This window comes from Pseudorca crassidens, chromosome 13 (genome assembly GCF_039906515.1).
Source record: "Pseudorca crassidens isolate mPseCra1 chromosome 13, mPseCra1.hap1, whole genome shotgun sequence".
Classification (NCBI taxonomy): Eukaryota; Metazoa; Chordata; class Mammalia; order Artiodactyla; family Delphinidae; genus Pseudorca; species Pseudorca crassidens.
Genome location: NC_090308.1, coordinates 12566652 through 12587102, shown reverse-complemented (window position 1 = coordinate 12587102; position 20451 = coordinate 12566652). Strand labels below are relative to the sequence as shown.

General features: G+C 38.3%; 2 protein-coding genes across 3 annotated transcripts in view; one reads left to right on the top strand and one right to left on the bottom strand.

The window, feature by feature from the left end:
* The window catches only part of IPCEF1 (interaction protein for cytohesin exchange factors 1), a 183075-nt gene that overhangs the window by 41631 nt on the left and 120993 nt on the right, over window positions 1-20451 (bottom strand). For both annotated transcript variants that reach the window (XM_067701721.1, XM_067701722.1), the window contains 2 exons: window positions 6365-6438; window positions 4856-4927 (listed from right to left, as the gene is read on the bottom strand). In XM_067701721.1, coding sequence (XP_067557822.1) covers window positions 4856-4927; window positions 6365-6438 — 146 coding nt within the window. The remainder of the gene's footprint in view (window positions 1-4855; window positions 4928-6364; window positions 6439-20451) is intronic.
* OPRM1 (opioid receptor mu 1) overlaps window positions 1-20451 on the top strand; it is a 160323-nt gene that overhangs the window by 121071 nt on the left and 18801 nt on the right. The gene's annotated exons all lie outside the window — the stretch shown is intronic.

Sequence of the window (20451 nt, the reverse complement as noted above, 5' to 3'; positions counted from 1 at the left end):
AAATATGTAATAAATTTTATTTTAAAAAATAAATAAAATAGAACTGCCTACAAGACAGAAGATGAGCTCCAGCCTCATTTAGAAAGTCCCCTTTTGCACCATGATAAACATGAGTCTCTTGGGCCACTTAAAACTGGACCAATACCTGGGCCCAGATCATGCCATAGGAACTGAAAAATGCTCATCAAGACTCAGTAGAAAAACAAACAAAACTAAGAAACAGAAAATGACCAAAAAAGTACAAATGGTTAATAAATATATGGGAAAATTCTCAGGCTCAGTAGTATTTTGGGAAATGCACAGGAAAATATTTTCCACCACTAGATTGGCAAAAATTTTAAATATTGCTGATTTCTATTAGATTTTAGGAAAAACATTCTCATCCCTTGTTGAGTCGACCATGAAAAACTGGAACAGCCAATATTAAGCAGGTAATTTGATGATACTATTCAAAACATAAATTTTCATCCCCTTCGCCCAATAATCCTAGTTATAAATATCTATCCTACAAAACACACCTCATATACATAAATAAATGTGGAAGAATATTAATTCAATAAGGCTTGCAAAGGCAAAAAGAAAAAACTGATACAATATAATTGTCCATTAACAGGAAAACGGATAAAGTATGGTACCAATTCCAAAAGTACCATGTTATTAAGAAGCTAATAAAAAGACTGAGATGGGGTGGGGGGCCTTGTAATGGCCTGGAAAAATCCTAACATACTATTAAGTGAAAAAAGCAAGTACAAAACAAAGTGTTTATCCTGATTCAATGTGCTTCTAAAACTATATATTTGCATATGTATTATACAAGACTTGGTGTGCAAAGAAAAGCCTCAGAAAGGACACAGTCATATTGTGAAAAGTGGCTTTATCTTAGGGAAAGAAGTAGAACGGGAAGGTAAAGTTGGGGGAATGGGAAGGTTTTCACTTTACATACTTCTGTATTACATGATTCTTTACAAGAAGATGTTTTATGCATTACTCAACTAAAAGAAACACTTAAAAGTACATTTTTAAAAACTGATCAGGCAAAGCACCATGAATTTAATGGTTCACTAATTCCTAGTTTATTCCTGATTTCATAATTGTATAAGCTGACCTGCCCGCAAAACAATCATCTCAAAGTGAAATAGACAAACTTCTTTTTTTAACATAACAAGACAAAAAAATAGATGAATTGAGAATGCCTGAAATAAGAAAAGACGTTTCTAAGTTCCTTTCCAGATACAGCAGAAGAGTATTGAACAGTAAAACAGATTCTTCTCAGCCCTTACCCAAAACTCATATACCTTTAATTGCCACCATCAGTTACCTGCTAGGAAAAACTAGTGATTGTTCAGAATCTTGTTTGTTTTCTTTCTAGAACCCACGGGATTGGAGTACCTCCTTTGCTAAGCACTTTTTTTAAAAAACATCCAGGCAGTAGCAAACTTTCTATTTGTGTCTAAATAGATGGATACACAAAAAGACATATTTACATAAAAGAAGATGACAGATGTTTCCTGGGAGTTTGTTGTATGTTAACTGGATGAGAATGTGTGTGTTGAAGAAGCACGAGTGTTAAGAAACTGATGTACAAAATGACATTTTTCCCACAAACACCGTCTGAGAAAGGCAGCTAACAACAGTCTTTGTTTAGAAACCAACCCTTTCATTACCTTTAATTACTCACCCCTATACTTGTAAATTGAGGGTCCCTGCAGAACACACAGTGCTTCTATTAAACTTAACTACCTTTTCCTTCATCATCACTGAAAGAAACGTCACCACCCAAAAAGGCAGTTTCCCAAGGAGGCGAAATTCTGAAACAGGATCCATCTCTCCAGATACCACTCCCTCCTTCCCTAGCGCCTCTGCATCTCACTAAGAAATACCCAGATGCACTCCGTCCTAGCTTAAACAGACCTCATCAGTAAGAAAGGAAGCTCTTCAGGGGCTACTGCAGAACAAAGCTTTAGGGCTTCCCTGGTGGCACAGTGGTTCAGAACCTGCCTGCTAATGCAGGGGGCAAGGGTTCGAGCCCTGGTCTGGGAGAATCCCACATGCTGCAGAGCAACTAGGCCCGTGAGCCACAACTACTGAGCCTGCACGACTGGAGCCTGTGTTCCGCAACGAGAGGCCGCAATAGTAAGAGGCCCGCGCACAGCGATGAAGAGCGGCCCCCGCTTGCCGCAACTAGAGAAAGCCCACACACAGAAACGAAGACCCAACACAGACAAAAATAAAAATTAATTAATAAAAAAAAAAAAAAAAAGCTTTAACCCCCCTCCCCCGCAGCGTCTACTCTTGTGGAGGAAGTTAACTTTCGGGATTCTGCATTGTTGGCTATTAGAAAAACCATCTTCAGAATAATAAAGCTTAATAATGACATTATAAATGAAAAATTATGATACATTAATTGTGATACATTCAGGCACAGACAAAATGGGCCATTTATTTATGAGTAGCCAGACGGACAATTTTTGAGTATAAAGGTCACTGAGAGATTCAAATATATGGGTCATGACACCTCACATTCAAATTTCAATTTTACATCTTGTTTGTAAGCTGGAAAGATAAACAAATACTAAAATAATTTCAAGTAAAATTAACAGATCTTCACAGCATAGATAGGCCATGAGATCTTGGCTTTCATAACTATAAAAGGCTTTGGTTTAACGTCAAATAGGCAGAGTGTGTAGATAATAATCATGCAACTGTACTTGCCATTAGATAGAGCTCTGCAAAGGGAGTATGTTGAAAAGTGAAGATAAATGGACCAGAAATGTAAACAAAAACTGGAGGACTGGGTGGGCAGGGAGCTAAATAACTGATGTGTGATTTAGAAAGCACATCTGCCTGAAATAGAGCTGACTCAGATAATCTTGTAAGGGTCTCACACTTTTACTGGCTTAAAATGTGTTTCACTGTGTAGGTAGAGAAATTCTCTCGGTAACAAAACCCTTCGCAGTCATTGTTTTTCTGGTAAACTCAGTCTTACTCTGCCCTTGTTGGAGAGAACAGAACGACTTTGAAAGAACCAGTCACAGGATGAATGGGAAGGATGTGGACCGGAAGAAAGCTGGAGATACAAGAAGCTGTTTGGGAGAAGCCAGGCACCAAGGGAACCTATGGGGGTGGGGAGAGGTTGCTGACGGGCAGCCCTGTTTCACCACCATTAAAGCTTAGAAAGGACCACTTGGGATTGATGGATGGCTCGGCTCCGGACTGACACTCACTACTATATGATTCCAAGGACCGCTGGGCAAGACATTAAGCTTTCCACACACCTAGACCTTGCTAGTCAATAGGATTTAGCGTTACCAACGCAAATAAAAAGAGAAATAAAGAGCTTTGACTGTGAAGTTTTTATCTCCTCCTTTTGTGTATCTGCTCTTATTTTTCTCAGATGCTTGAGAAAGCTGGTGGGGGGGGAGTTAAAAGTCAAAAAGTCAAAAAGTCAAGAAACTTCTTTCCTTGTCCAAGTAAATTAAAGACTTGTTTGGAAGACGCCGTTGTCAGTACCTTGCTTTGTCATTTCTAACGCAGGGTTCTCTAACTTTCTCTGGTAAAGAGCAATTCCGCCCTCATCTAAAGGTTTGTGGTGGCGAGATAAACGCAGGGAACAAATGAGAATGCTTCTAGGGAGAAAAGGCTTCCCTGGGGATATGGTGTAAGGCATTCTGTGTGTGTGTGTGTACTCCTGCTCATACATGTTTAGTAAAAAGCAGCTTTTATTTCCTTTACATTTCTAAAGCAAGAGGCCAAAGAGAAATTACAGAGAACAGATAGATAAGAAAATCATTACGTCTAAATAAATTAATATGAGGGGTGGGATAAGGAGGATGGGAGGGAGGCTCAGGAGGGAGGGGATATGGGGGCACGTGTGTGCACATGGCTGATTCGCTTTGCTGTACAACAGACACTAACACGGTATTGTGATGCAATTATACTCCAATAAAGATCTATTAAAACATAAACTGATTAATTAATAGATATAAATATATAATTAAATATAAATAGATTAAACGATAAGCTCTGTGAATGGAGGGATGATGTCCATATTTTTCAGGTCTAGTGCCTGGGATCTGCTGCAAGGAAGCGCATAATAGTTATTCCCTACATATACATTTTTTTCATACATATATTTTTAATTAATTAAGTGAAAGTAATAAGAAACACTGAATTCTGAGACTAGGACTTAAATAGAATGCCCTCTGGTGCCTCAAGCACCTTAAATATATAGAGCCTCATCCAAGTAAGAGCCACTGCGATCACACCGCAATCTAAACCAGCAGGGGATGTCGCAAGACGAGTAACACTCTACCAGTATATTCCACTTACTTAAACTGAGCAAACAGGAAATGGAGTTAGGGATATGTATTTATATTAGAGGTACTCTAAACAAAGATGTTTTGCAAAATTTGGGGACAGAACATGGAGAGATGATAACCATGAATCATGATAATCACACAGCAACTATGAAATGCTGCAGATATTTTTCATGTAGAATTCTGAAAGCTGTGAGATCGGTTACACCATTCTTTCGAGCCTTTCTCCCTGTGATGCTGATTCTCATATCAACATTTTCTTATAATGTCTTCTATTCCTTTCTCAACTTAGTGGTTCCCTCAGAAGAATCTTATTACTTCTTCCTAAAATAGCCGTTTTGATCTGTGTAGCTCTCCAAAATGCTTCTAAATACTAGAAAAGAAAGCAAGAAGACTTTATAACTGCTAAGGAGATTAATCCTTAAAGCAGCAGAAATAAAAAAATCATAATTGATATGCACATGTGCTTAAAATTCAGACACCTGACCAAAGTAATCTATTCCCATAAAGATTGGATTTACTGATGTTTCTCTACTTACAGGTTCATTTCCTGCACATTCTCAGCTGCAAAATAAAAGGTCTTGATCTGTGGATGGCTGATCTTAAAAGCACTTGAAGGGGGAAAAGCACAGACACATAAGAAATTAGAAGTTAGTGTAGTCAACAATGTAGTCGAAAGTAAAACAGTCAAATGTAAGTATGGTAAGTTCATCTGCTTTCTTTGTTAATTTAGAAAAACAAAAGTTTTAGTTACGTTAAATACCCATTGTCTAATCTCTATTTTATGTAGAGAGCAGAGGGGTAATTCATCATGTCAGGACATCCAGACCAGGACTGAGTCATGGCTGATCAATAGTTTCTATTTAAAACATATGGATATATTCTTTTATTTTCATTTGCTGTTTTGCTATAAATAGACAATAAATTAAAATATAAAGTGATAGATGTATCACTTCAAAATACTCAGATCAATTCCTTCAAACAAAGTATTCATTCAAATTCAATCAAGCATATACAATAATTGTATTTACAGAAAAACAATCAAGTATAAAACTTCTACACTGTGAAAACACATCAAAAACTTTATCCAAGCTATTCTCTATTAGTAAAGGAAAAATATAAGGCAGATTTTTCGTTTAAAAGAAAAGTATAGAACATTGAAGATAACAAAGTATTTCCCTTTTACCATTTAGACAGGAAGTCCTGCTGTATGGGCCAGAGATTTTGTAAATGACCAGTGTGGTCAAAACCACAACCTCGTGTATCACTAAAGATAGGAAGCTATATCAGAATGGCAAAGACCTAAAGCCAACACCAGTTTATTCATTAAAAATAAACTAATCAATTGCTGTCACTAGGAACACAGGTCAATAGGGAACTGCCCCACTCTAATAAAACAGGAAAAGATGTCAAAAGCAGAATAAAGAATAAGTGAAAGGTGAAGAGGGCACATATGCAAAATGCAGCTGGATCCTATCATGGGAAGAGCACTTAACTGGGAGTCTGGCTAGCTGGTCTAGAGTCATGGGCTGGTGACTCTTGGCTCCTGTCCGCTCTCAAACCTTTTGGACTTCCGTTATATCAGGGGGCTAATCCCCAAGTCTAAGACATCTCAGAGAATTCAATTTCAAGGATGTTACTGACAATTTCATGAACTAAGAAAAAGAAACTGGTTTGGTATCATATCTGCAGCTCTGGTGACTCCTATGTAGTCATTCTCTTTACAAGGACACAGCCTTGACATCTCGTCACCCTGCCAGTCCTGGATGGCAGCTTGCTTTTCACTGGATCACAGACACCATCATTAACAGCACGCCCTGCTAGGGCTCCGTGGGGTTTTAAAATCCATCTGCTCCACAAAATGAAATTCCAGAAGACAAGAGGTTAAAAGCTTCTATTATTGTTTGGGGTTCCAACCCATAAAGTCAAAATTCTCAGACATTTGAATGTCACCATCATTAACTTCCACATCACCTTATCACCTGAGGAACATTATAAAGAGATGTTATCCTGGCTCCATATTTTGTGGAAAATGATAGACAACTTACTGCTTTTTCTTGCATTCAGATGCTCTCTCTACAGTGAAATCAGGCAGGTTGATAAATCCATCAGCTTTCTCTGCCTGAAACAAATACATACACTAATATGAATAAAAGTGTCCATCTTAGCAGTTCACTTATTGGGATCATATATGTTGAATAGAGATAGAGTAAGTGAAATGGAGGTGTGTCAAAAGATACCCCTCTGGGCTTCCCTGGTGGCACAGTGGTTGAGAGTCTGCCTGCTGATGCAGGGGACACGGGTTCGTGCCCCGGTCCGGGAAGATCCCACATGCCGCGGAGCGGCTGGGCCCGTGAGCCATGGCCGCTGAGCCTGCGCGTCCGGAGCCTGTGCTCCAAAGCAGGAGAGGCCACAGCAGTAAGAGGCCCGCGTACCACGAAAAAAAAAAAAAAGATACCCCTCTGAATCAGCATTGGACTTATCCTAGATACATATTTTTAAGAGGAATTAATATTCTTCTGATAAATCATCCAGAATCTTTCCCTGAGAAGTAACATGGCACAGTTTAGGGACAGCCAATGTGTGGCACAAGTAGGACCTGCCCGACCCCTTTTTGTCTTCCTAGAAAACATCAGAGCTCACCTATCAGAGCTCCACTTCCTGCTATCCTCAGCATCTTTCTCATCCTACTTCTCTCACAAGCCACAGGCACATAAGAAGAAACCTAATTAGCTATTATATGGTGAGCAGAGGCCTGACTTTGGAGTCAGTAAATTGAGGTTCATATCATGGATCTACCACCTACTGGTTGTAATAGGACTTAAGTGAGCTCAGACAAATAAAACACTTAACAGATACTGAACAAACATTTTTTCCTCTCCCAAGTCTTTAGGAAGTTCCTTGGGGGTTAAATCACAGAGCCATGTCTTGGAAAATCTCAGTTCCATAATCAATTCCCAGGAGTTTTTTCTATAAAGGAAAGACAGCAGAGGAAAATGACACTTTTAAGGATGTAGAATGAATGCCACTTTAAAACACCAAGAATTTTACAAGAAATGTAATCATTGTTCCACTTACTGTTCCATTAAGACATTCTAAAAATGTCTTAATCTTTACTTTATGAATAAAATTTAACTGAACCATAGGAGGCTAGACTGCTTATCATAGACAGAGCTCAAATCTTCCATCTACACTGGTGTCTCTGATGGAGAATTACAATCCACAAGATTAAACATAAAAGAGTCAGTTATTGGGAGATGAGTAAAAATGGGTTTTAAAAATACAATCTTAATTTTTAGAGTCAGCTAGCTATGAAATCAGCACCATGGGGGCTCTTCATCTGTGTTTCTTTCCCTTATCACCAAATAGGGTGCAACTTGCACTCTTTCTTCAGAAATATTAAACTGTGAAACTTCCAACCTTAGCCCTGTCCTGTCTTCTCTCTCCTGCATGAGTCAACTTATCCAAACTCTTCACCTGAAGTGCTTTCTTCTTATGAAACTCAGAACTCAATTCGAAAGGGCACTTCCTTCTTTAAAAATTATACATGCTTTTTTCACTCAACTTATCTCTCTTTTGATGTGTTATTTAATTACTGAATGGTGGTTTCACCAATCCTATCTCAAAGAGAATGTAAAGAACTTGAAAAGAGACTGGGTATGTTAACTTTTTCTACAATGCACAATGCTCCTTGTGAACTCTCAGTTAGCATTATACAAAAGTATAGTGTTTAGGGCTTCCCTGGTGGCACAGTGGTTGGGAGTCCACCTGCTGACGCAGGGGACACGGGTTCATTCCCCGGTCTGGGAGGATCCCACATGCCGCAGAGCGGCTGTGCCCGTGAGCCATGGCCGCTGAGCCTACGCTCCGCAACGGGAGAGGCTGCAACAGTGAGAGGCCCACGTACTGCAAAAAAAAAAAAAAAAAGTATAGTGTTTAAAATTTATTTTATTGAAGTATGGTTGATTTACAATGTTGTGTTGATTTCTGCTCTAGAGCAAAGTGATTCAGTTATACATATATATTGATACCCTCTTTTTCACATGCTTTTCCATTATTGTTTATCCCAGGATATTGAATATAGTTCCCTGTGCACTACAGTAGGATCTTGTTATTCTACAGATAATAGTTTGCATCTGCCAATCCCAAACTCCCAAGCCATCCCTCCCCCACCCACACTAAAAGTATAGTTTTAAAAAACGATGTTAGGCTCCAGCAGTTTCTCTTTTAGATATATACTCAAAAGAAGTGAAAACAGGTACTCAAATAAATACATGTACATGCGTGTTCATAGCAGTATTATTCACAATAGTCAAAAGGTGGAAACAGTCCAAGTGCCCGTCAACAGAGGAACAGATAAATAAATGGTGGTCAATCCATACAATGGAGTGTTATTCAGCCATAAAAACAAATGAAGTACTGATACATACTGTAATGTGGAGGAACCTCGAGAACATTATGCAAAGGGAAAGAAGCTAGACACAAACCATCACATACTGCATGCTTCATTTACAGGAAATATCCAGAATAGGTAAATTTATAGACAGAACACAGATTAGTGGCTGCCAGGGGCTGGGGTGGGGGTAGGGAATAGGGAGCCACTGCTTAAAGGGTATGGGTTTTCCTTTGGGTGGATGAAAATGCTTTGGAACTAGACAGAGATAGTGGTCGCACAATACTGTGAGTGTACTAAATACCACTGAATTGTTCATTAAGGAATGGACAATCTCATGTAAATTTCCCCTTGATTAAAACAACCCTATGATAGGCTAGGGTATTTTAGTGTAAATTCCTGTAATTATTTTAGAAAGAATAAAACAATCTATATTCACCATTTGTCTCCACTTCCTCCCCTCATTCATTTCTACGCCCACAATCCCACAGAAGGGGTAGTTGCCACGGACCCCAGTGATTTTCATGTTGCTAAATCCCACTACCCTCTTTAGCCCTCATTTAATTGAAGTCTAGGAACGGCCACTCCAGCCCACTTCCTCCCTCTTGAAATGCCTCTTAACAACACATTCCTGCTTCCCCCTTTCTCCTCTAACTACTCCTTGCTTTCTTTCACAGGGTCTTCTTCCCCCTGTCTGTTTCTTAAATGTCAGTATTTCCCAGATTTCTAACCACAGACCTACTCTCTTCTCATTCCAGTACTCTCCACAGGGATCATACACACACCCATGACTGCATGTATAACCATTGTACACACATATCCAAAACCTATACTTCAGACTCGTTTCAATCCTGGTGCTTCTGTCCCAAGATACAACTGCCTAGTGTACCTATTCAATGGGTGTTCCACAGACCCCATATTTGTGCCCCCCCATCCCAAATTCATATGTTGAAGCCCTAAACCCTAAAGTGATGGTATTTGGAGGTGGGACCGTTGGGAGGTAATTAGGTTTATTAATTTATTTTATTTTTGCTGTGTTGGGTCTTCGTTTCTGTGTCAAGGCTTTCTCTAGTTGTGGCAAGTGAGGGCCACTCTTCATCGCGGTGCGGAGACCTCTCACTGTCGTGGCCTCTCGTTGCGGAGCACAGGCTCCAGACACGCAGGCTCAGTAGTTGTGGCTCACGAACCCAGTTGCTCCGCAGCATGTGGGATCCTCCCAGACCAGGGCTCGAACCCGTGTCCCCTGCATTAGCAGGCAGATTCTCAACCACTGCGCCACCAGGGAAGCCCGGTAATTAGGTTTAGATGAAGTCATAAGGGTGAAGCCCTTACTAATCCTACGATGGGATTAGTGCCTTTATAAGAAGAGGAAGAGACCAGTGGTTCCCCCTCTTCTCCCTACTCCTCCTCCATCTAAGGATATGGCAAGAAAGCAGCTGTCTGCCAACCAGAATGAAGCCCCTCAGCAGACATGGAATCTGCCAGAACTTGATCTTGGACATCCCAGCCTCCAGAACTGGGAGGAACAAATAGTTGTTGTTGGAGGCACCCAGACTATGGTATTTTGTTATGTGACAGCACAAACTAAGACTCTCCCCAAGAGTGGAAAATCCACAACCAAACTCATCATTTTACTCCATGAAATGCCTGTTCCTCTTTCTCCTGTGTTCTCCTCTTCAGTGAAAGATACCACTTTCTATCCAGTTGTCCAAAAAAAAAAAAAAAAAGGAAATATGGAAGACACCCTTGATGCTTCAATCTCCTTCTCAGCTTCTGTGCAAATAACCACTAAGTTGTATGATTGCTGCATCTGCCACAGCTCTTTAATGCATCCCTTATCCACCACCTCCTTCAGACCACCATTAACTTTCACCTGAATTACTGCAAAAGTCTTCTGAACCATTATCCCTCTCTCTAGTTCTGTCCTTTCCTCTGATTTAGTGTCCAAATCACAGTCACAGCAAATCTTCACTCCATGAACTTCTTCTTTCATTAAAATCCTGTACGGTTTCCAATTGCTCTTAGACCAAGTCTAAGAGGCTTAGCAGAGTATAAAAGGTGCTTCATGATCAAGCCCTGCTTAATAATACAATTTCATTTCCTCCAGGGTCCCTACCCCTTATTCAACCAAAATAAACAAAAAAATTAAAACACAGAGAATAATACTTCCATTGAGCTGAATTACAATTAGCACCCAATTTATAGCATTATTAGTCTCTAGACAATTTTTTTTCAGTACAAGAAGCCCATATTAAATGATAACAACACAAAAGTCAATCAACAAAAAACTAAATACAGATATATGTAAAAGATAAATTGTAAGTCTTCATTTGGGTGGATTCCTTTCCTGCAAAATGGAGACGGCTGAGATTCCTTCAAACAAGAGCCAAAATGAATATGAGTAAAAGATGCTTTAGTATTTCCCCAGTAATGTTTCCTTTATGAGCAAAGGCATTTTTCATTGTACCTAAGACATTCAAGGTGTAGTCAAAATCACAACTGTGTCAAAAATTGTCTTTGCTTATTTGACTTGCAAAAAATGCCTCAAAAATGACAATCACAGTGGGAAAATCCTAAGGAAATGACAGTTTTCTCCTCTTCTTCCTCCTTTCCCTCCTCCACCCCCTCAGATCCCTTGTTCCTTATTGTATTAATTAAATAACTTTCTCAAATGGCATCCTTTCTCTTCAATCATTCCTAAATTTCTGAAAAGTTACTTGAAATTTCTGCATCGGTACCTGCAATTTTTTCTCTGGATTCTAATGTAATAAAAATCTTGTTCTCTTACCAGAAGTATCAAACCATCCTTTGGTCACTGTGCAAACTTGTCTTACCAAATCTAGTCTTAAATTCTGAAACAAGACACTGCTCTCTACTTTGTGACGTGATGTTCTACAATCTTAAATGTGTTCCTCCTCATGTACCCATCCATCCACTTTACCCAGCAACTCTGATTTTGTTCAACTCAGTGAAGTTTCATCTGTGGTTGGTGTATTATGCATTAAACACACATGTTTATCAAAACTGTTTGTGGTTATACATTCATTTATTCAATGAATATTTATTGAGTACCATTTCTTTGTGTCAGGTACTGTGTCAGATACCGTGTCAGATATTTGGGCTTTATCAGTGGACAAAACAGACAGAGATCTCTACTTTCAAGGAGAAAAGAGACAATAGCTCAACAAATGAACACATAAATTACATAGCACACACTAGGCAATAATTGCTATGAAGAAAAGTAAAGGTGATCTGGGTAAAGGGGTTCTGACTGCAAGCAGGGCAGGATGCCTTCTGCTCCTAGGCTTATAATGCCCTTCCTCATTCACTCCCCTAGATATGTCTCCACAAATCAACTTCGGTGTGACCTTCTCCAAAACTTTTTCCTGCTCCTCCAAGCCTGGAATTGTGCCCTCTTCTTTGCACCTCAACCTCAGCAGTGGACTTTGCTTACCATACTTCTCTTAACTGTATTTAGTTATCTAGGTATTCCTCTGGTTCTCCAACAGATGGTGAGCACTTTGGAGGAAACAATTTTGTGTTTATCGTTATATCATTAATTCTTGGGACAAGGTACGTGTTCAACACATGCAAAATAAAGAAATGAGTTTTGTGAATGAGTGAATGACAGAAACATGGTCTTTTTCCTCTGACAATAAAGAAAGTGCTAAAATGAGATGCAGAAGCCACTTTGGAAAAACACTGGGCAGTTTCTAAAAAATATAAACATACAATTGCCATACAACCCAGTGATTCCATTCCTAGGTACCTACCCAAGAGAAATGAAAGCATATGCCCAGGCAAAGATTTGCATGCAAATATTCATAGCAGTACTATTCATAATAGCCAAAAATGGGAAACAATCTAAATATCCATCAACTAGTGAATAGTGTGGTATATTCATACAATGGAATACTGTTCAGTGAACAACTGACACGTGCTAAAACATGGAAGGGTCTTGAAAACATAATGCTAGGTAAAAGACAGACACAAGAAATCATGTAATACTGTATGATTCCTTTATATAAAATGTAGAGAAAAGGCAGATCTACAGAGACAGAAAATAGAATAGTGGTTCCCTGGAGTTGGGGGTGGAAATGGAGATTCACTGTAAATCGGCATAAAGGATTTTATAGATATGATTAAAATGATTTAAAGCTGATGTATTATGATGGCTCACCACTCAGTAAATTTACCAGAAATTACTGAATTGTAAATTTGAACAGGGTAATTTTATGGTATGTAAAACATATTTCAATAAAGCTGTTTTTAAAAACATGAGATGCAGGAAAAGTTTGGGGAGTAAAAAACAATGAATGAAATCCCTCCTGTTTGGCTATCAGTAAGACTTAAATGAAGGTAAAATATGAGGTCTCTGACGATCCCGCTGATGACTCAGTATGATTTGTTCAAACTTTAGACACAAAAGTAGGTTAATATTTCTTACTTGCTTCAATTTTGGACTACAGGAATTTTAGAGTCAAAATATTTTACATAGAATTTGCCACACTCAGACATATTTTTAAAAATTAATTAAGATAGGACATCAAATTTTAATATTTAAATGCAAAGTGTTCATTGCCATCAGTAAAGTTTGGCTTTTTCATACTACAAACCTTGCAAAATAGATAAAATCACTTCTTAAGGGACTACATATGTCAGAAAGGTAGAGACGAGACCTAGAAAAATAAGAATGATATATATATTCCAGAGGATAAGTAGGTCAAAGAAGACCAAACCAGAAGCAAATGAAGTATAATACAGGAAATTATTATGTATTTCATGGTGAAAAACAAAAAGTATAACTATCTCTCTATTCTCAGTGGAACTCTATTTCCTTGATTCTGAGAAATCTGATTTTTTACATTTCAATAGTTCTGAAATCAAGAGGCACGTTAGAATCTATATGAATTTTCATTGTATCATTTTCCCCAAAACCCTGTTATTAAATAAAGTATGTGTTTAAGTGAATAGAATCTTAAGTTCAAGGGAAAAATTAGTTTAGAAAACAAAATATAGATTTCTTTGTAATATGCTTTTGCATTTATGTGTGAATATGGATTTGACAGTTTTGGAATTACTTTAAATAAATTTAAGGGAAGTTACCCAATGAATATCAGAATTAGGAGCTTTGCAAAGCTCCAGTTCTCCATATAAATCCATGGTTTGCTCAGTTCTGCCCTGAAACCTCCAGTATGTTGGAAACGAGCAAAATCTAAACTCTAAGCAGAGCTGTCCATTCTCATGTCACTCTGGAACAGTTGTCACTAAATTCTAACGGCCTATAATTTTCTTTTTTTGCAGTGTCTTTGTCTGGTTTTGGTATCAGAGTAAAATGTTGGCCTTATAGAATGAGTTAGGATATTCCCTCCTCTTCAATTTTTTGGAATAGTTTAGAAGGATTAATTCTTCTTTAAATGTTTGGCAGAATACCCCTGTGAAGCCATCTGGTCCTGGAGTTTTGTCTGTTGGGAGTTTTTTGATTACTGATTCAATTTCAATACCAGGAATTGGTCTATTCAGATTTTCTATTCCTTCCTAATTCAATCTTGGAAGATTGTATGTTTCTAGGAATTAATCATTTCTTCTAGATTGTCCAATTTGTTGGCATGTAACTGTTTGTGGTATTCACTTATGATTGTATTTCTATGACATTGGTTATAACTTCTCCTCTTTCATTTCTAATTTTGTTTATTTGGGCCCACTCTCTTTTTTTTCTTAATGAGTCTGGCTAAAGGTTTATCAATTTTATCAATATCTTCTAAAGATACAACTCAGTTTCTTTCAATGATCTTTTCTACTGTTTTTTTAGTCTCTATTTCCTCTCTAATCTTTATTATTTCCTTCCTTCTGATGACTTTGGGTTTTGTTTGTTCTTCTTTTTCTAATTCCTTTAGATGGGAAGTTAGGTTGTTTATTTGAGATTTTTCTTCTTTTTGAGGTAGGCTTACATTGCTAAGAACATCTCTTAGAACTTCTTTAGCTGCATCCCATATATTTTGAAAAGTTGTGTTTCTATTTTTATTTGTCTCAAGGTATTTTCTGATTTCCTCTTTGATTTCTTCATTAACCCATTGGGCTTTTTTTAGTAGCATGTTGTTTAGTCTGCATGTGTTTGTGGTTTTTCCAGTTTTATTCCTATAATTGATTTCTAGTTTCATACCATTGTGGTCAGAAAAAATATTTGAAATAATTTCAATCTTTTTAAATTTATTGAAACTTGTTTTGTGGTTTAGCATGTGATCTATCCTGGACAAAGTTTCACGTGTATTTGAAAAGAATGTGTATTCTGCTGATTTTGGAAAGAAGGTTCTGTGAATATCTATTAAGTCTATCTGATCTAATGTGTCTTTTAAGGTCACTGCTTTCTTACTGATTTTCTGTCTGGATGATCTGTCCATTGATATAAGTGGGCTGTTAAAGTCCCCTTGCATTATTATATTAGTGTCAATTTCTCCCTTTACTTTCTTTTTTTTTTTTTTTTTTTTTGGCGGTACGTGGGCCTCTCACTGTTGTGGCCTCTCCCATTGCGGAGCACAAGCTCCGGACGCACAGGCTCAGCGGCCATGGCTCACGGGCCCAGCCACTCCGCAGCATGTGGGATCTTCCCGGACCGGGGCACGAACCCGTGTCCCCCGCATCGGCAGGCGGACTCCCAACCACTGCACCACCAGAGAAGCCCCAATTTCTCCCTTTATATCTGTTAATGTTTGCTTTCTATATTTAGGTCCTCCTGTATTAGGTGCATAAATGTTTACAAATGTTATAACCTCTTCTTGGATTGACCTGTTTATCAATACATGTCCTTCTTTGTCTTTTGTTATAGATTTTGTTTTAAAGTTGCCTTTGTCTGATATGGGTATTGCTACCCAGTTTTCTTGTCCATCAACAGATGAATGGATAAAGAAGATGTGGTATATATATATGTGTGTGTGTGTGTATATATATATATATATATATATATATATACACACACACACACACAATGGAATGTTGTATATATTGTGTATATACATATATATATACGATGGAATATTACCCAGCCATAAAAAATAATTAAATTTTGCTATTTGCAACAACATGGATGGACCTGGAGGGTATTATGCTTAGTGACTTAAGTAAGACAGGGAGAGACAAATACTGTATGTTTTCACTTATATGTGGAATCTAAAAAATAAAACAAATGAACAAACATAGCAAGGCAGAAACAGACTCACATATACAGAGAACAAACTGGTGGTTGCCAGTGGAAAGAGGGGTGGGGGAAGGAGCAAAATGGGTGAGGGGGATTAAGAAGTACAAACTACCTGGTATAAAATAGATAAATTACAGGGATATATTGTACAGCACAGGGAATATAGCCAATATTTTATAACAACTTTCTATGGAGTATAATCTATAAAAATATCAAATTACTAAACCATACACCTGAAATTAATATAATGTTATAAATCAACTGTAGTTTAATAAAAATGAAAAATAAATAAATAAGTAAATGCTATTGGTACACAGACTCATGACACTAAAGAAATTTGAATTATATCCTCTAAAATACAAGGTAAAAATAAACTGAGGTGAAAGAAAAGGTGAAATCAATTTTTAAAGTTCTAGCCCTATGGAGAAACAGTCATTCTCATTACACTGTTAGTGGTAATGCAAAATGAAACCCCGTAGAAGGAAACTGAGCAGTAACTAACAAAAATGCATTTACCCTTTGACCCAGAAATTCCACTTCTGCGATCTGTCCTAAATATAAATATGTTAAATGGCATATGTATTGCAACATTATTTGCAAGAACAAAAGACTGTAAAGAATTCAAATGTCTATGATCAGGGGACATTTGAATAAACTATGGCATCTACATGTAATGAGTAACTATGAAAAATGACATATATACATATAATCTCCAGGACAAAGCAAGAGAAAAAGTAGGGTACAGTACAATAGATACAGTATGCTAATTTCATGTAAGAAAAGAGAGATAGGATACCCCTCAGTATACATACTTGCCTGTATTTGTAAAAAGAAACAGTAGAAAAAAATTTTTTAAACAAAAATAAAAGGAGGGAGGAAAGTGGGTAGAGGAACGGGATGAAAGTGAGGCTTACCTGGTTGTAATTTGTAAATAGTTTTGACTTTGGAATTGAGTAAATGATTTATATTAAAAAATAAATAAACCAAAAACAAACAAACAAAAAAGAAGCAGTTCCAAAAATTTAAAACAAATAGAAACAAATGAACCTAACTGAACACAAACACGGTGACATAACCCCACACAAATAATAATAGAGCACAGAATTTGGCTATACATATTTAGTGGAATACAGTCTAAGAACGTTTAGTAGTGACATTGTTACTATTTTTAGATAGTTTTAGTAGTGTTTCTTCCTCTCAAAAACTTGCATGAAATCTAAAGCTTCCCTCCTTCTCTTCAGGTGACAGATTATGTGATGCTGCTTTGTTCTGATAAGCAACTCGACCCCCTCTTCCTTTCAGTAAAGGAACTAGGAAGATTATACACCAAGGCAATCTCCATTTTACGAGTATTACCTGGGCCTGCAGGCAGAGAGCCGAGCGTATTAGCACTGGGCTATGACAAGCACTGCAAGGGAAGAAGAAAAAATAATTTTTTGTTTTGTTTTGTTTTGTTTTTAGATATCAGAAGCAGGCCTGGCAGTGAGAATGCTTGAAACCCTTTTAAGAAATATAATAATTATAATAATCTTGAGTAATATCTAATAAAACCTTAACATTTACTGAGTGCTAAGCATATGCCATCTAGGTACTATTAGCCTTTAGAGGACAATTAATCATATTCAAGTGCCAGAATTTAAGAAATGGATCAGTTTTTAACCTAGACATCAAACTAGATTGGCATTACACAATAGGAAAGTTATGTGATGTCATTAAAGTGACAAAACTCAGAGCAGAAGCCAGAACTCAGTTAAATAATTCTAGACAAAAAGTTCTTCAGTCTCAGACAAGAGCTGAAATAGAAGAGAATCTGCAGTTGATGGATTGCATGGAAGGAAGAATCCTGGATTTGAATCAGAGTATCTTGAAGCAAGATTTTTAGGCCGAGCAACTTAACCCCTCAGGTCAGCACCACATGGTGGATCTAACCAGAGTCTTCAGGCTAACTAGAGTTAACATGAATCTATGTAATACTGTAAAACTGTCAGGGCAATACATAATTTAAGATTTTATTATTAATGATAAGAATTGGGAAAAGGCATGGAAAGGAAATAAGAGGAGGAATGACCCAAAAAGGCAAAGGTGAAGTAAAATAAGTTTTTCACTCTGTCCACTGTCAGCCGAGCCCTCTGAGTAGCTCTTTCTGTGTCTAAGCTCCCTGTTTCCTCTGCGTCAGATTAATTGCTGTACAAAATATTTTAAATTCTTTGGAGAACAATAATATTATCAAGCTCTCTGTATCCTTCATACATTATCTGGGTTATGCTTTTATTAAAATGTTATTGCATTGGGGTTTATCTAGCATTACATTATGAATATAATGAGATTTTCACCCAGAAAGTCTTTCTTCTTACAAAGAGACGTTCCACATAGAAAACATTCGGTAAGTGTTCTTGGTTAATAAACAGAAAGACCTGATTTCCTACAGAACCCACAGATTCCTGGCATTCATTATAAAAATGGACTGAAGGTGTTGATGGTGATAATCATGATGGTTCTGAAAGGCTGACGCTTCCGCAAGGGGGGGAGAAAAGAGCTCTGAAGGAAGCAGACCGCTTGCAGCGGACGCTGCCAGCGACCCAGCCACATGGATCACCTGGGGCACACTGGCCAGACTTCACTGCCAGTCCTTGCATCTCTTTGTGGGAGGACTTCTCTGGCTGCCAGATTCCAGTTCCCCACCTGTGCAGAGATGCACTGCCCCCAGGACAAGCCCTCAACCAATGACCGTTGGGACTGGGTATATAAATATTCCAGTGCCCCTGTCCCTTGGGAGGAAAACTCAGAAGTGCATGTTTTTCTCAGGCTCTCGGAGTTCCTCAGCAGAATTAAGTTACCCACAGTCATAATTTGCTTGCTCAAGACAGCGTTTGTTTTTTTTTCTTTTTTCTTTTTTTTTGCGGTACGCGGGCCTCTCACTGTTGTGGCCTCTCCCGTTGCGGAGCACAGGCTCCGGACGCGCAGGCCCAGCGGCCATGGCTCACGGGCCCAGCCGCTCCGCGGCATGTGGGATCCTCCCGGACCGGGGCACGAACCCGTGTCCCCTGCATCAGCAGGCGGACTCTCAACCACTGCGCCACCAGGGAAGCCCTCAAGACAGCTTTATCAGCTAACTTTCCACCCTTTCTCACTTCCTTATTCCCTTTCCAAGTATTTCTGGTATCACCACCCAAATAAATTACTTGAACCCAAATTCTCTTCTCAGGGTCTGCTTCTGGGAAATCTAAATCGAGATGCTATTCCTCTCACTGAAAATGTCCTTACTCGTGGTTCCTGCTCAGGAACAGCCCATCTGCTTGACACCATAATCCCTCTTCATTATTTCCTTTTAAAAATCACCCAAGAATGGGACTACTTCATTATCATATTAGGTCATATTTAAGTGGTGACCAAGAAGTGACTGGCATCTTACTGTATGATTTATAAATCAGCTCCTCTAGCTAGCCATTCTTACTTACATTCTTCCATTCTCTCCCTATGAAATCATATTTTAAATGAAATTAAGTTACTAGTGAACTTTCTGGTAGTCTGACATAAAAGATAGTCATTATCTTCTGAAATATTTTCAGAAACAATTAAGATGGAAATCTTAGCTCAAAACAATCTTGTGTTGTTTTTCTCTGTAATATAATATCCTCACCACAGGGCACAAGCCTTAGTACACGAGGCCATTCGTGATCTGCCCCATGCAGCTTCAACTCTCATCAGTCTTTTAGAAGCCTTAAGACCCTAGAGATGCTATCACTTTCCCCTACGTAGAGTTGGTCTCTTCAGCAACATGGTCAGAAAAAAAAGGAAGAAAGCACTAAAAAGGAAGGAAAAATTTTTAATGAATAGGAAGACATTTGATTAAATTTCGCTATTACAGAATAAATTGTCTCTCTTGCTTCCCAGTAAATTTCATCTACCATCCATGGTTAGAGCAGGAGTGAGGGAAGAGTAAATAAAGGAACATCATTTAAGAAAACTTGAAATCTGGTGCATTTGCTTTCAATATTAGAAATTCAAGAGAAATAAAAAATAAGGTTAGTTCTTTCAAAATCAGTTAGTATAGCACATAATTGTGCCTTCACGCAATGCATATTAAATCTTCAAATACTTCAGAAACTTTCAAATCTCTTCAAACTGTTTTCATAAGTTTCATGAGTGCCAGTAAGTTACTACTGAGCCACAACAAAACAACCCCAAATGGGAAAAGATAGTTTTCCAAAGAAGATCTATAAATGACCAAAAGGCACATGAAAAGATGCTCAAGATGATTAATCATTAGGGAAATGCAAATCAAAACCACAGTGAGGGCTTCCCTGGTGGCCCAGTGGTTGGGAATCTGCCTGCCAATGCAGGGGACACGGGTTCGTGCCCCGGTCTGGGAAGATCCCACATGCCGCGGAGTGGCTGAGCCCGTGAGCCATGGCCGCTGAGCCTGCATGCCCGGAGCCTGTGCTCCGCAACGGGAGAGGCCACAACAGTGAGAGGCCCACGTACCGCAAAAAAAACCCCACAGTGAGACACCACCTCACACCAACTAGTATGGCTACTATCCAAAA